The 19,146-nt window shown below is 19.2% G+C and overlaps 1 protein-coding gene across 2 annotated transcripts; it reads right to left on the reverse strand.

Annotated features, from left to right (window-relative positions):
- Positions 1-7,844: 7,844 nt before the first annotated feature.
- On the reverse strand, positions 7,845-8,710 carry LOC110608133 (heavy metal-associated isoprenylated plant protein 47). Of its 2 annotated transcripts, XM_021747343.2 has the most exons (3): positions 8,594-8,710; positions 8,416-8,488; positions 7,845-8,318 (listed from the first exon to the last, which is right to left on the reverse strand). In XM_021747343.2, exons 1-3 carry the CDS (start codon positions 8,597-8,599, stop codon positions 8,020-8,022), a joined length of 378 nt encoding a protein of 125 aa, XP_021603035.2. In that variant the 5' UTR covers positions 8,600-8,710; the 3' UTR covers positions 7,845-8,019. The 2 variants fall into 2 exon arrangements, with proteins under 2 accessions (XP_021603035.2, XP_021603034.2); XM_021747342.2 differs by lacking the exon at positions 8,594-8,710 and having other exon boundaries at positions 8,416-8,587.
- Between the last annotated feature and the right edge of the window lie 10,436 nt (positions 8,711-19,146).

A 19,146-nucleotide genomic window follows, 5' to 3' on the forward strand; every position in this document is an offset into this window, starting at 1 on the left:
TGACTGTGGTCCATATACCACACCAAATTGCACTCCTTTCCATCTCATTCTTTTCTATTTTCATTTTTCAAGTTCATCTGCTATGATTCATGATTTATGATTTTTTTTTTCTTTTACGTTCTTTAAGTTCTTCTTTTTTTTATGACTTTTCATTCGAAATTATATTAATTTAATTTCTAAGTATTTTTTTTCTCTTAAAAAGTCCCTTCATTAGATAAACTATTTTTTCACTTAAAAAATATATTTTTAGATTTTTTTATTGATTTCTTCCATTTATTTTTTAAATTAGATAAACTATTTTTTCACTTAAAAAATATATTTTTAGATTTTTTTATTGATTTCTTTCGTTTATTTTTTAAATTATTGTAAAGAATCTGTAGAGAGATATTAAGTTTTCATTAATAAATTTAATTTTTAAAAAATTAAATTGAGGTGGGTATCTTAGGATTGTTGGGCCATTGATGATTACATTAGAATATGTAATATGAGATTCTTGTGATAATTATCCATTTGATTTTCCAAACTTTCATTAGGAATTTGAACCTTAAAACATTAAAATAAATAGTATTAATAAAATTATTGATGATTTGAAATTATAATATTTTGAGGGAGATAAAAATATAGAGAAATGACCGGAAATGTTGGAGAGGGAGAGAAAGAGACCGAGGGAAATTGAAAGAAAAAGAAATTCACGGACTACAATTGAGGGAAATTATAATATTTTTAAAATTCACGGACTACAATTTTAAAAAATCTCACAGTCGAAGAAAATAAATTTATAAATTCAAGTCTTCTTTTAAATTCTCAACTTTTGGTATAATTTAAAAACCTCACTGTCAAAGAAATTTTTAATGATCCTGTCAATACGTTTGAATAGACTAAAATTCTTAAAATTTTTATAATATTATTATGTTAAGAGAATATAATAAATCACTTATCTACCATTGACCTATAATATTGACATCAAGTCAATATAATTACTTTCTTTTTTCTAGTGGCTTACCAAAATATCTTCTTCTAAATGTCCTTAGTCGCCTACAATATATGAAAAAAAATCATATAATTTTTTAACACAATCAACTTTTTAACAAAATATTTAGTAAATCACTGTCCTTTAAATTTTACTAATTATACCGTAAATTAAATAGATTTTTCACGTCCTTTATTATTTGGAGAAAAAAAAATCTCTTCATTGGATATTGATTCAATTTTTTTTAAAAAATATTATTGTAAAGATTCTGTAAATAGATATTAAGTTTTTATTAATAAATTTAATTTTTTAAAAATGTTAATTTTATTTATTATAAATTTTAAAAATAAAATAAAATTTTACTTTTGTTTTTCTATTTTATATATTCTAATTTTAAAAGTACTAATAAATGAAAATATAAGAAGTTCACGAGTTTTACAACAACTAATTAACAAGAAAAAAAAAGTTTTATACTCATATATATTTTACAGTTTTTCCATATATTATGGAGAATAATTAACCTCATTTAGATTAAGACTTGCATATAGAGATGATCTGAATTTTATCATATGGAGTTAAAAAAACATTTTGATGATAGATTACAACAAGAGGCATATTTTATTCTAATAGCTCATTAAATATTTCTTTCTAAGTGTTTTTAGTACGCCAGTAAATTAAATCAAATTAGTATTAATATTAATGATCCTGTTGAAATTATTGAGTCCAGTAAAAAAAAACTAAAATATCCCGGTCAAGATAGAATAAAATAGTATAATCTACTAAAAATGAAACCAGAATAAAAATGGAGAATGATATAAAGATGTTCAGTTATTACAACCTAAAATTGTTTAAAATTATTTTAATGATAAATAATAATAATAATAATAATAATAATAATAATAATAATATATTAAATAGTTTAAAGCACTTTAAAATTAAAATAATAACATTAATTTTAATTTCTAGCCAAACTTGAACTCATCTTAATTTTTGGTAACTTTTTAAATATATATCTTAATTTTTTTGTATTATGTCGAATTTGAGACTTGGAAATCAAGTGAGATATTTTTAACTTCAACAGATTAAGCATTCTAAACTACCTCAAACTAACTGACATTTCAAATTTTTAAACTTGCATGTGTATGTGTTTCAATATGCTTTCTACATTAATAATAATATTTTAGATTTATTCATAAAGTAAATTATTATTTTTTAAAACGGAAATATTAAATTTTAATATGAAAATATTTTTAAATATATTTCATTAATATATTTATTACATTTGTTTTTTAAAAAAAGTAAATATCAATGCCAAACACTGATAGTAATTAAAGTTTGATCACAAAATGGTAATTAGAAAATTTTGAATGCATGCTGAATCATATTTGATATTAATTTAAGAAATTAATGAATTATTGAGATGGGTATCCGAAAAAGAAATTTTGAAAATATTATCAATTTAATTGGAAAGTTTAAGAAAATACAATAAATCACTTATCTATTATAATAAGTTTACAGTTTTACAACTACTAATTAATAAGAAAAAAGAAAATAATTGTGAGATGAGAAATTTAGAAAATGCTTCAATCTCACTAATAATTAGTATTTTTTTTTTATACTCATATATTTTACAATTATTCCATATCTTATGGAACACAATTAACCTGTTCCATAATTAACCTCGTTTAGATTTAGATTTGGATGCAGAAATGGTCTGAATTTTCTCATATGGTGGTTCATTTAAATTGAAGTTGATTATAAAGTTTGGCCACTTAATGGTAATTTGGAAATTTTGAATAAATATGGGACCGCATTTGATGTCTCAAACTTGCTTTCTATACTAATAATATTTTAGATTCATTCATAAAGTAAATTATTATTTAATTATTTTTTAAAACGGAAATGTTAAATTTGAATATGAAAATATTTTTAAATATATTTCATTAATATATTTGTTGCATTTTCTTAGTGGCTTACCAAAATATCTCCTTCTAAACATCTTTAGTCGCTGCAATATATAAAAAAATTATTATAAAATATTTTCTTTAATTGATATTTTTCAAATATAAATTATTTTTCATAAGCAAATAAAATTTAAATCACTGAAATAAGTATTAAGAAAACAATATATGAAATAATTTATAATTATAATATTTGGAGAGATAAAAGTATGGAGAGACGAATGAAAATGATGGTAAGATAGATTTTTTTTATAATTATAATACGTCCTTTATAGTTATTTTATATATTCTAATTTTAAAAGTACTAATAAATGAAAATATATTTTATAGTTATTTCATGCGTTATGGAACATAATTAACCTTATTTAGATTAAGACTTGCATACAGAAATGGTCTGAATTTTCTCCATGGAATTGGATTGGCCACTTAAATTAAAGTGATTATGAAGTTTGGCCATTAAATGGTAGTTAGGATTTTTTTTTTTTTTTTTGAAATTTTGATAATATTACCAAAAAGTAAATTATGTTTTAAATGGAAGTGTTAAATTTTAATATGAAAATATTTTTAATTATATTTCATTAATATATTGTTGCATTTTTAAAAAAAAAAAAGTAAATATTGATGCCAAACAAATAGTGGTACTAATTAAAGTTTGATTACGTAATGGTAATTAAGAAATTTTGAATGCATACTAGATCATATTAGATATTGATTTAAGAAATTAATGAATTATTGGGATGGTTATATGAAAAAGAAATTTTGATGATTCCAGTCAATATGTTTAAATATAATAAATTTTTTGAAAATTTGATAATATTATCAATTTAATTAAAGTATCTGAACTATTATTTATTCTCATTGTAAATTATCACTCATGGAAACATGAAAGTTATTTTTTTATCAATTGATTGTATTTCATATCTTTATTTTATTAGTAACAATTGACCTTATTAGTAAAAGAATTTAATTAAAATATAAATACATGCAAAAGTTGAGTTTTTTTGGATCAATTGACCTTATTCTATGATGAAGAAGAACAAAGAGTAGAGGTGATTCCATAGGAAGGCCAAAGTAATCCAAAACAAAAAACCAAAGAAGACCAATCAATAAAAGCAACAAAAAAGACAACAAAGAGATGCACAGAAGCCTGGAAGCCTTGCTGAGGCTTACTTTCCCTTCGTCTCCCCATGCTCTTTCTTTTCACTTTCGCTTTACTTGATCCTCTTCTCCACTCGGTTATTTATTTCAAAAGAATATTTTATATTTTTAAAATTTAAGTCAATAAAAAAATAGTTAAAGAAAAATATTTTTGTTATTAAAATAAAAATATATTATTTTTTATATTTTGAAAATTTTATTAAAATATTAATATATAAAATTATTAATATATTTTAATTTTTAAATCAAAATTAAATAATAAAAATAAATTATTTATTATAAAATATTTTATTTGATTGATATTTTTTAAATATAAATTATTTTCTATAAATAAATAAAATCTAAATTACTAAATAAATATTAATACTAATATATGAAATGATTTATAATTATAATATTTGGAGAGAGATAAAGACATGAGAAATGGATGGAAATGATGGTGAAAGAGAGAGACGGAAAGAAAAAGAAGTATGTAGACTATTATATACGTTAATAGTTATTTTTTGGACCACAATTTTAAAAACATCACAATCCAAGAAAATTTTAAGTCCGCTGCTATCATTTTTCTTTCTTTAGCGCTCTTAACTTTTTGTATTTTTTCTTTTTTGATGATCTTTCATCCGAAATTATGTTAATTTAATTTCTAGTTAGTTAGTTCTTCCATTAATTTTAACCGTCAAGTATTATTAAACAAATTTAAAATGCCCCTATTATAGAAGGATTAATTAGTACATTTTTTAAAAATTTAAAGGCTCAATTAATAAATTTTTTAAAATTATAAAGATTATTTAATAAAATATTTAACGGCTAAAATTAATAGAGAGACTAACTAATAAAATTTTTAAAATGTTAAAAATATTTTAATATATTTTTTAAAACTAAAAAATTAACTAATAAATTTTTTCGTACTATGAACATCAAATAAAAACTTTTCTTTTTACTAATAAAGCCCCTACTGTTGCATTGGAAATTAGATTGTGACTTGGGCACATTAAACCAAAGATCCCTTAAATGGATTTTTGACGTCCTTTATCATTTCTTTCCCGATAAACTTTTTTTTTTCTTAAGAAAATATATTGATTCGAAAAAATTTTAAAAAATATTATTGTAAAGAATATTAAGTTTCCATTAATAAATTTAATTTTTTAAAAATGTTAATTGTAAATTTTAAAAATAAAACTAAGCATAGTAAAATTTTGAAAATAAAAGTTAATTAAAATTTCTATTTTATATGTTCTAATTTTAAAAGTACTAATAAACAAAAATATATATTACAATTATTCATTTAGATTAAGACTTGCATACAGAAATGGTCTGAATTTTCTCCTATGGAATTGGATAGTAATTAAAGTGATTATAAAGTTTGGCTATTGAATGGTAATTAGGAATTTTCTTTGATGACAAGTCATTTTATGACAAAATCTAAATCATTCCAAATCCTAAATTCCAAAATGGAAGTGACTGTGGTCCATATATCACACCAAATTGCACTCCTTTCCATCTCATTCTCTTCTATTTTCGTTTTCCATGTCCATCTGCTATGATTTGTGATTTATGATTTTTTTTTTCTTTTACATTCTTAAATTTTTGTATTTTTTTATGACTTTTCATTCGAAATTATATTAATTTAATTTTTAAGTATTTTTTTAAAAAATTTAATTTAATTTTATTAATAAATTTAATTTTTAAAAAATTAATTTTATTTTATTTTAAATTTTAAAAATAAAATTAAGCATAGAAAAATTTTGAAAATAAAAATTCATTAGATTTTACTTTTGTTTTTCAATTTTATATATTCTAATTTTAGAAGTCCTAATAAATTAAATGTATAGATGGAGTAAATTTTCTAATTGAGTGGCCCACTTAAATTGAAGTTGATTATGAAGTTTAGCCACTGAATAGTAATTTGGAAATTTTGAATAAATATGGGACCGCATTTGACGTCTCAAACTTGCTTTCTATACTAATAATATTTTAGATTCATTTATAAAGTAAATTATTATTTAATTATTTTTTAAAACAGAAATGTTAAAATTTAGTATGAAAATATTTTTAAATATATTTCATTAATATATTTATCGTATTTTTTAAAAAAATAAATAAAATTATAATTAAAGTTTAGTCACATAATTATAATTAAAAAATTTTAAATGAATAATAGACTGCATTTAATACTGATTTATAAAATTATTAAATTATTGAGATGGTTATTTAAAAAGAAATATTTAATGGTTCCATCAACATGTTTAGATAGATTTAAATTCTTAAAATTTTATGATATTATTATTTTAATTAAAAATTTTGAGAGAATATAATAAATTATTTATCTACCATTGACTTATATAATTGACATCAAGTCAATATAATTACTTTCTTTTTTTAGTGACTTATCAAAATATCTCTTTCTAAATATCTTTAGTCGCCTGCAATATATATTAAAAAAAATTATTATAAAATATTTATTTTAATTAATATTTTCTAAATATAAATTATTTTTTATAAATAAATAAATATTAATAACAATATATGGAATAACTTATAATTATAATATTTAGAGAGAGATAAAGGTAAGATGAATGGAAATAATGGTGAGAGATTTTGAAAGGAAATTGAAAGAAAAAGAATCATATAAACTATTATATACATTAATTGTTATTTTCCAGACCATAATTTTGAAAACATCACAATTTGAGAAAATAAATTTATCAAGACAGATAAAATTAATAAAACATCACTATTATATACATTAATAAAATATTTAACAGATAAAATTAATAGAAAAATTAATTAATAGATTTATTAAAATTTTATGAATATTTTAATATATTTTTTAAAATTAAAAAATTAATTAATGAGTCTTTCTATATTATAGAAACTGAATTGTAATTTTTTCATTTATTAACCACACCCTATTATTACACTGGAAATTAGATTGTGACTTGGGCACATTAAACCAAAGATCCCTTAAATGGATTTTGAACGTCCTTTATCATGTTTTTCCTCTTATGTGGAAAAAAAATCCATTTCATTGAATAAACTATTTTTTTATAAATATATTTAAATTTTATTATTATTTTTGAAAAAAATTTAAATTTTAAAAATAAAAATTAATTAAATTTTACTTTTATTTTTTAGAAATTTTGATGATATTACCAATTTGATTGGAAAGTTTGATAGATTACAACAAATCACTTGCCAACTATCAATGTAATATAGTTGTCATCATCAAGTGGTATATTTTATTCTAATAACTCATAAAATATTTTTTTAAATGTTTTTAGTACGCCTAGAATTATTCGTACATGAGAAAAATATCTTGTAACTTTTGTATTATATATGATGTGGCTATTTTTTATATTTTTTTCAAAAAAATTATATATGATCTGCTTATGTTTTAAATTGGAGATTGAGGTGTAGGGACTCAATTTTTTTTAAAATTAATAATATATCCTTAGCCTTTAAATTAATTCGTAAAAGAAAATTTAAATATTTCAGTCAATAAATTTTAAGCGTTCTTTGTGTAATTTAATTAAATTTATATGTGAAATTTGATTTCATGTCTTATTGTTACTTATTGCATAAAAATTTAGTTTACATTAAATTTGTTGTACTAAACTAATCGATGAATTTAAATGTAAAAAGAAATTATTTAATAATATTTTGAAAAATAGATAATCACTTATTAATTTCTACAGATATATATAAAAGAATACATGCACATGATGAGTGTATATTCAATGAGAAGCCCATTCCTATGAGAGAGAATAATTTTTTCACTAAAATTCATAAATGCATGTAAAATTATTAATAAAATAAAATTTGTCTTCTACCAGAAAACCTAGACCACAAGTAATATAGAGGGCAGGTAGGAACTCCAGTCCAGTCAGCGGATTCTTAAAAAAAAAAAAAAAAAAAAAAAGAAAAAAACTTTCACATGATGGTGCAAGTTCCTGGATTAGTATCATAAACCACACTGACTAATTCGCAACGAGGAGGTTGTTGACAGCAATGTGGAGTTGGCGTATTATCTTCATCTTTCTTTTTATTGTCACCTTCCTGCTTCTTCTCCTCAGGTTTCTTCTCCTCAGGCTTCACTTCTTCTACACTTTCTATGGCTGCATAGTTTATCTTCTTCCGAAGTGCTCTGGTCAAGCACGCTGCGTCTACTCTTTCTCCGATCACCACCAACTTATCTTTGTCATCTCCCTCCAATGCCACAGAATTCACACCTAATTATATCGCCATTAACAAAACAATTAAAGATTAATTAACTTAATTATAATTACAACATATGATCATTAATTAATTGCAAAAGAAATCTCTCACCATCTGCAATGGCAGCTGTCTTCAAGGCCTTGCTTCGGCCTTTATCGCAACAAGTTGTCACCTTGATCACTATCTTTTGCCGCAACATTGTCAGTAAATAATTAATGCTAAGTATGATTATTACAAGTGTTTAACTATAATTAACTAACTTTTAGTTTTTCTAGCCAGGTGTACTTACCTTCATAATTTTCTCGAGCACCAAACAAGATGTTGGTTTCGTAGACTAGCGAGTGATGTTGAGAGAATAAGAAGAAAGAATCAAGAAATGGGTATTTATAGATGAAGAGAGAGATTAAAGATTTGCATGAGAAGTAAACTTGCACATGACTCGAAATTACTATCTGTGCATGGAATTTTAAGGAATGATTATTTTTGATGATATTATATTTTTGCATGGAATTTATATATTTTTTTATAAATATATTTAAATTTTATTATTATTTTTGAAAAAAATTTAAATTTTAAAAATAAAAATTAATTAAATTTTACTTTTATTTTTTAGAAATTTTGATGATATTACCAATTTGATTGGAAAGTTTGATAGATTACAATAAAAATAAATTGTTCTTTGTACATAAATAAAACCTAAAAGACTACAAGAAGTAGTATTAACAACATATGAAATGATTTGAAATTATAATATTTTGAGAGAGAAGATATGAAGAGAGAGGGAGAGACCGGGAGAAATTGAAAAAAAAAGTCATATAGACTATTGTATATGTCAATAGTTATTTTCATGGACTACAATTTTAAAAATATCACAGTCGAAGAAAATAAGTTTGTAAAAACTCAATAAAATCTTCTAATTTTTTATGACCTTTTATCTGAAATTATATTAATTTAATAGCTAGGTAATTTTTTTTCTCTTAAAAAGTCCCTTTATTAGATAAACTACTTTCTTTTCTCTTAAAAAATATTTTTTTAAATTTTTTTTATTAATTTCTTTCGATTTTTTTTAAAAGTATCATCGTAAAGAATTGTAAAGAGAGATTAAGTTTTCATTAATAAATTTAATTTTTTAAAAAATTAAATTTACTTTATTTTATTAAAAATAAAATTAAGCATAGAAATATTTTGAAAATAAAAATTCATTAAAATTACTTTTGTTTTTCAATTTTTATATATTTTAATTTTAAAAGTACTAATAAATTAAAAAATATTCAAAAAAATTCATTAAATTTTACTTTTGTTTTTCAATTTTTATATATTCTAATTTTAAAAGTACTAATAAATTAAAAAATAATAAGTTTACGAGTTTTACAACTAGTAATTAACAAGAAAAAGAGAAAATAATTGTGAGATGAGAAATTTATAAAATGCTTAAATCTCATCAGTAATTATAGAACATGTTTAGATTAAGACTTGCATAAAGAAATGGACTGAATTTTCTCATATGGAATTGGGTGGGCCAATTAAATTAAAGTAATTATGAAATTTGGCTATTGAATGATAATTAGGAATTTTCCTTTTTTTTTTTTTTAATAAAAATCACATTCAATACGTTTAGATGGAATAAAAATTTTAAAATTAATATTATTAATTTAATTAAAAATTTTGAAAAAATATAATAAATCACTCATCTATCATTGACCTGGTCATTATTAATCATAATAATTAAATGAATTAAAAAGAGTTTAAAAATCATAACAATTAAATACAAATTAATCATATTATTTTTTATAAATAATTAATTATATTATTAATAATTTATTGAAAAATAAAAATTATTAATATATAAAATTCATTATATAAAATTCTAAATTAATCAAAATAAAAATACAATATTTTCTGTATTTTAAAATTTTTATTAAAATATCAATATATAAATAATTAATTATATTATTAATAATTTATTGAAAAATAAAAATGATCAATATATAAAATTCATTATATAAAATTCTAAATTAATCAAAATAAAAATACATTATTTTCTGTATTTTAAAAATTTTATTAAAATATCAATATATAAAATTCTAAATATATTTTAAATATAAATTATTTTTCACAAATAAATAAAATATAAATCACTCAAATAAGTAAATAATTTATAATTATAATATTTGGAGAAAGATAAAGATGTGGAGAGACAAGTGAAAATGATGGTGAAAGAGAGATCTAAAAGAAATTAAAAAAAAAAAAAATCATATAGACTATTATATATTTTAATAGTCATCTTCTGGACCACAATTTTAAAAAATCAGTGTTTGATAAAATAAGTTTATAAGGACTTAAAAACCACTACTATAATTTTTCTTTTTTTCAGCATTCTTAATTTCTTATAATTTGTTTTTAAGAATCTTTTATCTGAAATTATATTAATTTAATTTCTAAATAATTTAATAATTCATCAATGAATTAACCCATTTTATTTCGAATAATAAAAATAAAGGTAAAGTTATATAAATTTTTCAATTTTGAGCGAGTCGGTAACTGCATTCATCACTTCACCACTTTAACTATATGTAAATAATAATAATAAATAAAAATTAAATTTTTAATAGAATCGGTTATTTTATTTTATGAAAAAAATTACTATTTAATTTTTATGATACGAAAAAATTTATTAATTAGTTTTTCAATTTTAAAAAATATATTAAAATATCTCTGATATTTTTAAAAATTCTACTAATTAGTTATTTTATTAATTTTAACTGTTAAATATTATAAAAAAATCTAAAATATCTATGATATAAAAAAATTAATTAATATATTTTTTAAAAATTTAAGAGATCAATAAATAAATTTTTTAAAATTATAAGAGCTATTTAATAAAATATTTAACAGTAAAAACCTAATAAAAGAACTAATTAGTAAATTTTTTTAAATATTCTGAATGTTTTTATTATATATTTTTAAATAAAAAAATTAATTAATAATTTTTTTATATCATAAAAACTGAATAATAATTTTTTTTCAAGCCCCTATTATTGCATTGGAAAGTAGATTGTGACTTCGGCACATTAAATCAAAGATCTCTTAAATGGATTTTTCACGTCTTTTTTCATTTGTGGAAAAAAAAAAATCCCTTCTTGGATATTGATTGGAAAATTTTTTAAAAAAATATTATTGTAAAGATTCTTAAAGAAATATTAAGTTTCCATTAATAAATTTAATATTTTAAAAAAGTTAATTTTATTTCTTGTAAATTTTAAAAAAAAAACAAAAATTTTACTTTTATTTTTTTATTTTATATATTCTAATTTTTTTTGAAATAGATATTCTAATTTTAAATTTTAAAAGTACTAATAAATGAAAATATATTTTACAGTTATTTCATACATAATGGAACATAATTAAGCTCATTTAGATTAAGACTTGCATAGAGATGGTCCGAATTTTCTCATATGAAATTGGGTGGGCCACTTAAATTAAAGTGATTATGAAGTTTGGCCATTAAATGGTAATTAGAAATTTTCTTTTTTTAAAAAAAAAAATCTCAAGCCATACGTTTAAATAGAATAAAATTTTTAAAAATTTGATAATATTATCAATTTAATTAGAAATTTTGAGATAATACAGTAATGATTCATTAAAATTATTGTCTGTATAGAACGTCAACAAGTTTGAATACAATAAAATATTAAAGTTTGAAATATTTCAGACTTAGAAAATGCTTCAAGTTCACTAAAAATTAGTATGTAATATGAGATTAAAATTTAGATGCAGACGGGCTAAATTTTCATTTTTGGAATTGAGGTGGGTATCTTAGAATATGTAATATGAGATTTCTTGGCATAATTCTCCATAAGTTCCAAATTTCTCCTTTTCATTAGGAATCCAATCAAAATTTTATGGCAAAGTTAATGTAAAAATCAACTTGAAATAATCAATTTAGTTGCTTAATATAACCCTATATATAATATATAATTTATAAAATATTAGTTTATAAAGTTATAATATAAACGAAAATCTAATTATATATTATTAAAAAAATATTATACTTTAGTATTATTGATAAAAATATAAATAATATTTAGTTTGAGTATCTATGTTAATTAAAGAAATTAAATTAATTCCATTATTAATTAAATTACATATTATAAAAAATAATTAAAATGAATTGATGAAAACATACACTCATCCGAAGCATGAAAGTTCTCTTCTAGGACCAAAATTTTAAAAACACGAAACTCAAAGAAAGCTTAACTTATTTTTTCTTTGCAAAAATTCAAAAAAAAAAAAAAAATCAAAGTCTTACTGTCATTATTTTTATTGTATTTTTTTTATTACTTCAATCACAAAAAATTATATTAATTTACTTTGTCCGCAAGCGATCTTAATTTTCCACAATCTTTTTTCTAAAAAAAAAATTATATTTTTAACATTTAAATCAATAAAAAAATAGTTAACAAAAAAAATTTTTTTATCAAAATAAAAATATATTATTTTCTATATTTTAAAATTTTATTAAAATATTAATATATTTTAATATTTAAATCAAAATTAAATAATTAAAATAAATAATTTTATTATAAAATATTTTCTTTGATTGACATTTTTTAAATATAAATTATTATTCACAAATAAATAAAATTTAAATCAATGAAATAAGTATTAATAATAATATATGAAATAATTTATAATTATAATATTTAAAGAAAGAGACAGACATGGAGAAATGAATGGAAATGGTGGTGAGAGAGACGGAAAGAAAAGGAACTGTGTAAACTATTAAACATTAATAGTTATTCTCCATACTATAATTTTAAAAACATCACAGTTCGAGAAAATAAGTTTGTAAAAACTTAATAAAGTTCTAAGTTTGCTGCTATCAATTTTTTTTTAGCGATCTTAATATTTTGTATTTTTTCTTTTTTAATAATCTTTTATTTGAAATTATATTAATTTAATTTTTAATTAGTTTTTTTATTAATTTTAACCGTTAAGTATTATTAAAAAAATTTAAAATGCCCCTAATATAGAAGCACTAATTAGTATATTTTTTGAAAATCTAAAGGATCAATTAATAAATTTTTTAAAATAATAAAAACTATTTAGTAAAATATTTAACGGCTAAAATTAATAGATGGATTAACTAATAAAATTTTTAAAATGTTAAGAATATTTTAATATATTTTTTAAAATTAAAAAAATCAACCAATAAGTTTTTTACCATGAAAATTAAAAATTAGATTGTGAAAATCCCTTAAATAGATTTTTTACGTCCATTATCATTTCTTTCTCTTCATTGGATAAATTTTTTTTTTCTTAAGAAAATATATTGATTCGAAAAAAATTTAAAAAATATTATTGTAAAGGAATATTAAGCTTCCATTAATAAATTTAATTTTTTAAAAATGTTAATTGTAAATTTTAAAAGTAAAACTAACCATAGTAAAATTTTGAAAATAAAAGCTAATTAAATTTTACTTTTATTTTTCTATTTTATATGTTCTAATTTTAAGAGTACTAATAAATAAAAATATATATTACAGTTATTACATATATTATAGAATATAATTAATCTCATTTAGATTAAGACTTGCACATAGAGATGGTCTGAATTTTTTCATACTGAATTGGGTGGGCCACTTAAATTAAAGTGATCATGAAGTTTGGCCATGGTAATGAGGAATTTTCTTTTTTCTTCTCTGAAAAAAAATCCCAGTCAATACGTTTAGATAGAAATTTTGAGAAAAATACAATAATGATTCATTAAAATTATTGTCTGTACAGAAAGACTTAAATATCCCAATTAACAAGTTTGGATACAATAAAATTAATTTTCAGAATAAAAAATTTAAAAAAAATATCACACTGTCACTAAAATAGAAAATTCATAATAAAATATTGTAATCTACTAAATTATGAAACAAATAATTTATTATAAATTAAAATAGCTGAATATATAATTATATTTTATATTAATTGTGATTAATCTGCATTAATATTTTAATTTATTCAACATTAAAACTTACAAAATCATAATAATTAAACACAAATTAATTATATTATTTTTTATAAATAATTAATTATATTATTAATAATTTATTAAAAAAGTAAAAATTTATCATATATTACTAACCGTATTTTAAATTTTGCTATGCTATAAATTATTATAAATTGATTATAATTTTATTATTTTATAAAAATTTAAAATTTAATCAATAAAATTTAAAATACAGTTAATAATAAATTAAATATTGGCACTGACATGATTTTCAAAAGTAATAACAAATCACTCCATTTTGAAATACAAAATATTGACAATAACATGATTTTCAGAGTAATATTGTAATTTATTCATAAAATAAATTATTATTTAATTATTTTTAAATTTTTATAAACGGAAATATTATTTTTTAAAAAAGAAAAAGTAAAATATTAATGCAAGGCAAATAGTAATCCTAATTAAAGTCAATTATTAAAGAAAATAAAATATATATACTCATTCTAAATGATGACAACAGAGGGAAAAAAAAAGAAACGTATAAATTATCACTCATGGAAACATAAAAGTTATTTTTTTTTATCAATTTTATTTCATGCCTTTATTTTATTAGTATCAGACTTCTTCCAAAGATGTGAGATTTTGAATTTAAATATTAATTAAAGTCAATTATTAAAAAAAATAAAATATAATTTGAATATTTTTTTTATTAATGCATCATATAATTTGAAAACTCTGTCCAACTCAATCTGACAACTAATGATAATTCATACAATATCAAAATAAAAAAATAAATTAAAAAAATCAATGATTTAATCCTATCAAACACAAGCCTGATGACTAACAATAATTTGCATAATATCAAAATAAAAAATAAATAAAAAGAAGTAAATGAATTAAGTCATTTATAACAAAATCTAAATTATTCCAAACCTCAAATTTCAAATTGAAAGTGATTGTGGTCCACATACCATATCACACCAAATTGTACTCCTTTTCATTTTGTTTTCTTCTATTTTCGTTTTCAAAGTCCGTTCAAGATACGGTTATATTTAAAATTATATCATTAACTCAATTAAACTCGAAATGGAAATCGATTAATAATTTTTAACTCAAATTTAGGATTGAAAATATTTCCATCCAGATACGGTTATGTTTAAAATTAGACCATTAGCTCAATTAAACTCGAGATGAAAATTGATTAATAATTTTTAACTCAAATTTAAGATTGAAAATATCTAAGATGATCGTTCTAAACACTTCCTTTCAAATTTTTATTAAAAATATTGAAATTGGCAATATAATCTCTAGAATTTGATATGTTTTCAACTGTGAATTCTAAAAAGTAAAAGTTATATATAAAAAAAGTGTGAAATATGTGTGAAATAAAATTTAATAAAATTTAATGTATTTTAGAGTGTATAATTGAAAAGTTAATAAAAAATTATATTTTTTAATAAATGTGAAAAAGTGGATAAAAATTATAGAAAAGAGAGAATATTTTGCTTTAAAAAGTTTATTTGATTTATTTTTTAAAATTTAATAGTTTTATTAATTACACATCAAAAAATTAAATGTTTTATTAATTTATTTATTGATCTAGATTTTAAAGGTTGCCTTTTTGTTAAAAGAAAAAAAAAAAAAATTGGCTCTCTTAGATTTCATGGAAACAAAGGTTGCTTTGAAGAAGGTAGATTGGCTCTCTTAGATTTCAAAGGCAGTTGTTGGATCAAATGGGTTCAACGCAGACCATCTTCTTCCTTCATGGATTGATGATCCAATCAGCAATTGTTGTGAATGGGAGCGTGTCATTTGCAACTCAACCACTGGTCAAGTAACTGAGCTCTCGCTCAACAATACACAAAAATATGATATTGATGATATCAGTCAATACTCTTAAATATAATAAATTTTTTTAAAATTTGATACTATTATCAATTTAATTAAAATATCAATATATAAAATTATTAATATATTTTAATTTTTAAATCAAAATTTATTAATAAAAAATAAATTATTTTGTTATAAAATATTTTCTTTGATTAATAGTTTTTAAATATAAATTATTTTTTATAAACAATTAAAATCTAAATCACTGAAATAAGTATTAATAATAATATATAAAATGATTTATAATTATAATATTTAGAGAGATAAAGATATGGAGAGACGAATGAAAATAATGGTGAAAGAGAGATCGAAAGGAAATTATAAAGACTTAATAAAATAAGTTTGTAAAGACTTAATAAAGTTTTAAGTACATTATAATTTTTCTTTTTTTAGTATTCTCAACTTAGTATTTTGTTATAGAGATGGTCTGAATTTTCTCATTTAGATTAAGACTTGCATATAGAGATGGTCTAAATTTTCTCATATGGAATTGGATGGGCCACTTAAATTAACGTGATTATAAAGTTTGACCATTGATTGGTAATTACAAATTTTCTTTTTTTATTTCTGAAAAAAAATCCCAGTCAACACGTTTATATAAAATAAAATTTTTGAAATCTCAATAATATTATCAATTTAATTAAAAATTTTTAGAAAATACAATAAAACACTTATTTATCATTCATCTATATATGATGTGGTTGTTATTGATCATAACAGTTAAATGAGTTAAAAGAGTTTAAAAATCATAACAATTAAACACAAATTAATCATATTATTTTTTTTATAAATAAATAATTATATTATTAATAATTTATTGAAAAAGTAAATATTATGACATATTACTAACTAACTGTATTTTAAATGAATTATTATAAATTGAAAAAGTTATATGAATATAGTTTTATCATTTTATAAATATTTAAAATTTAATCAATAAAATTTTACGGTTAGTAATAAATTAAATTATTTATGACTTATTTTTATAAATTATCAATATTATAATTAATGTGCTTAATTGATATAATTTTTGTAAATTTTGGTATTCAATAAATTATAATTTAAATTTAAATTTTTAATGAGTTAACATGAAATAGTAAAGTGGTATAAATTTAGAATTATTTCAATAAGAATAATAATAAATATTTTAAAACACGTGAACTTAAAATAAAGGGAATTGGAGAAAATTTTATATATATATAAAGTAAACAAAATTCTGGAAAAAAATTAAATTAAAAAAAAGGTAAGGTGAGGATGTAATTTTGTTGTTATTAAAGAATATTAATATATTAATTATATAAAATTTATAAATATATAACAAATAAAAATCGTAAAAAAAATTAAAATATATAGTAAATTTCATAAAGTTGATTTAATATATTAAAATAAAGAATTGTTATTATCTTTAATAATGAAAATAAAATATAATAATATGATTTTCAAAGTAATATTTTAAATTTATTCATAACGTAAATTATTATTTAATTTTTATAAAGGGAAATGCTATATTTTAACATAAAATATTCTTAAATATATTTATGTTATTTTATTTTTTAAATTTCATAAATATATATCAATATATTTATTATTTATACTACCTTATATTAAAATTATATTGATTTACTTTTTACGCCGGCGATCTTAGTTTTCCACAAACTTTTTTAAAAATAATATTTTATATTTTTAACATTTAAGTCAATAAAAAAATATTTAACAAAAATTTTTTTTATCAAAATAAAAATGTATTGTTTTCTGTATTTTAAAAATTTTATTAAAATATCAACTATATAAAATTATTAATATATTTTAATTTTAAATCAAAATTAATTAATAAAAAATAAATTATTTTGTTATAAAATATTTACTTTGATTGATATTTTTTAAATATAAATTTTTTTTTACAAATAAATAAAATTTAAATCACTAAAATAACTATTAGTAATAATAAATGAAATGATTTATAAATATAATATTTCGAGAGAGATAAATATTCGGAGAGACGAATGAAAATGATGGTGAAAGAGATACTGAAAAAATTAAAAGAAAAAGAAACATATAAAATAAGTTTGTAAAGACTTAATAAAATTCTAAGTCCACTATTATATACGTTAATAGTCATTCTCCGGACAACAATTTTAGAGACATCAGTGTAAAGACTTAATAAAATTCTAAGTCCACTATTATGATTTTTTTTTAGCATTCTTAACTTCTTGTAATTTTTTTAAGATCTTTCATTCTAAATTATATTAATTTAATTTCTAGGTAATTTAATAATCCATGATTTAACTCATTTTACTTTCAATAATAGAAATAAAGGTAATTTGATATCTCTTTATTTGATGAAATTTTATTAATACAATTAGTAATTTTGCTTTAAAAAAAAGAATTGTAATATTTTAAAAATCTACTAATTAATCATTCTATTAATTTTAACCATTAAATATTATAAAAAAAATATAAAATAGATTTTTCACGTCCTTTATCATTTAGAGAAAAAAAAATCCTTCATTGGATATTGATTCGAAATTTTTTTTAAAATATTATTGTAAAAATTCTGTAAAGAGATATTAAATTTCCATTAATAAATTTAATGTTTTAAAATAATTAATTTTATTTATTTTAAATTTTAAAAATAAAACAAAAATTTTACTTTTGTTTTTCTATTTTATAAATTTTAATTTTAAAAGTATACTAAATAAAAATATATTTTACAATTATTCTATGTATTATGAAACATAAATAATCTCATTTTATATTAAGACTTGCATACAGGGATGGTCTGAATTTTCTCATAGAGAATTTGGGTGGGCCACTTAAATTAAAGTGATTATGCAATTTGGCCATTGAATGGTAATTAGAATTTTTTTTTTAAATTTTAATGGTATTATCAAAAAGTAAATTATTTTTTAAATGGAAATATTAAATTTTAATATGAAAATATTTTTAAATAT

Source organism: Manihot esculenta, chromosome 11, assembly GCF_001659605.2.
Source record: "Manihot esculenta cultivar AM560-2 chromosome 11, M.esculenta_v8, whole genome shotgun sequence".
In the NCBI taxonomy this organism is placed as follows: Eukaryota; Viridiplantae; Streptophyta; class Magnoliopsida; order Malpighiales; family Euphorbiaceae; genus Manihot; species Manihot esculenta.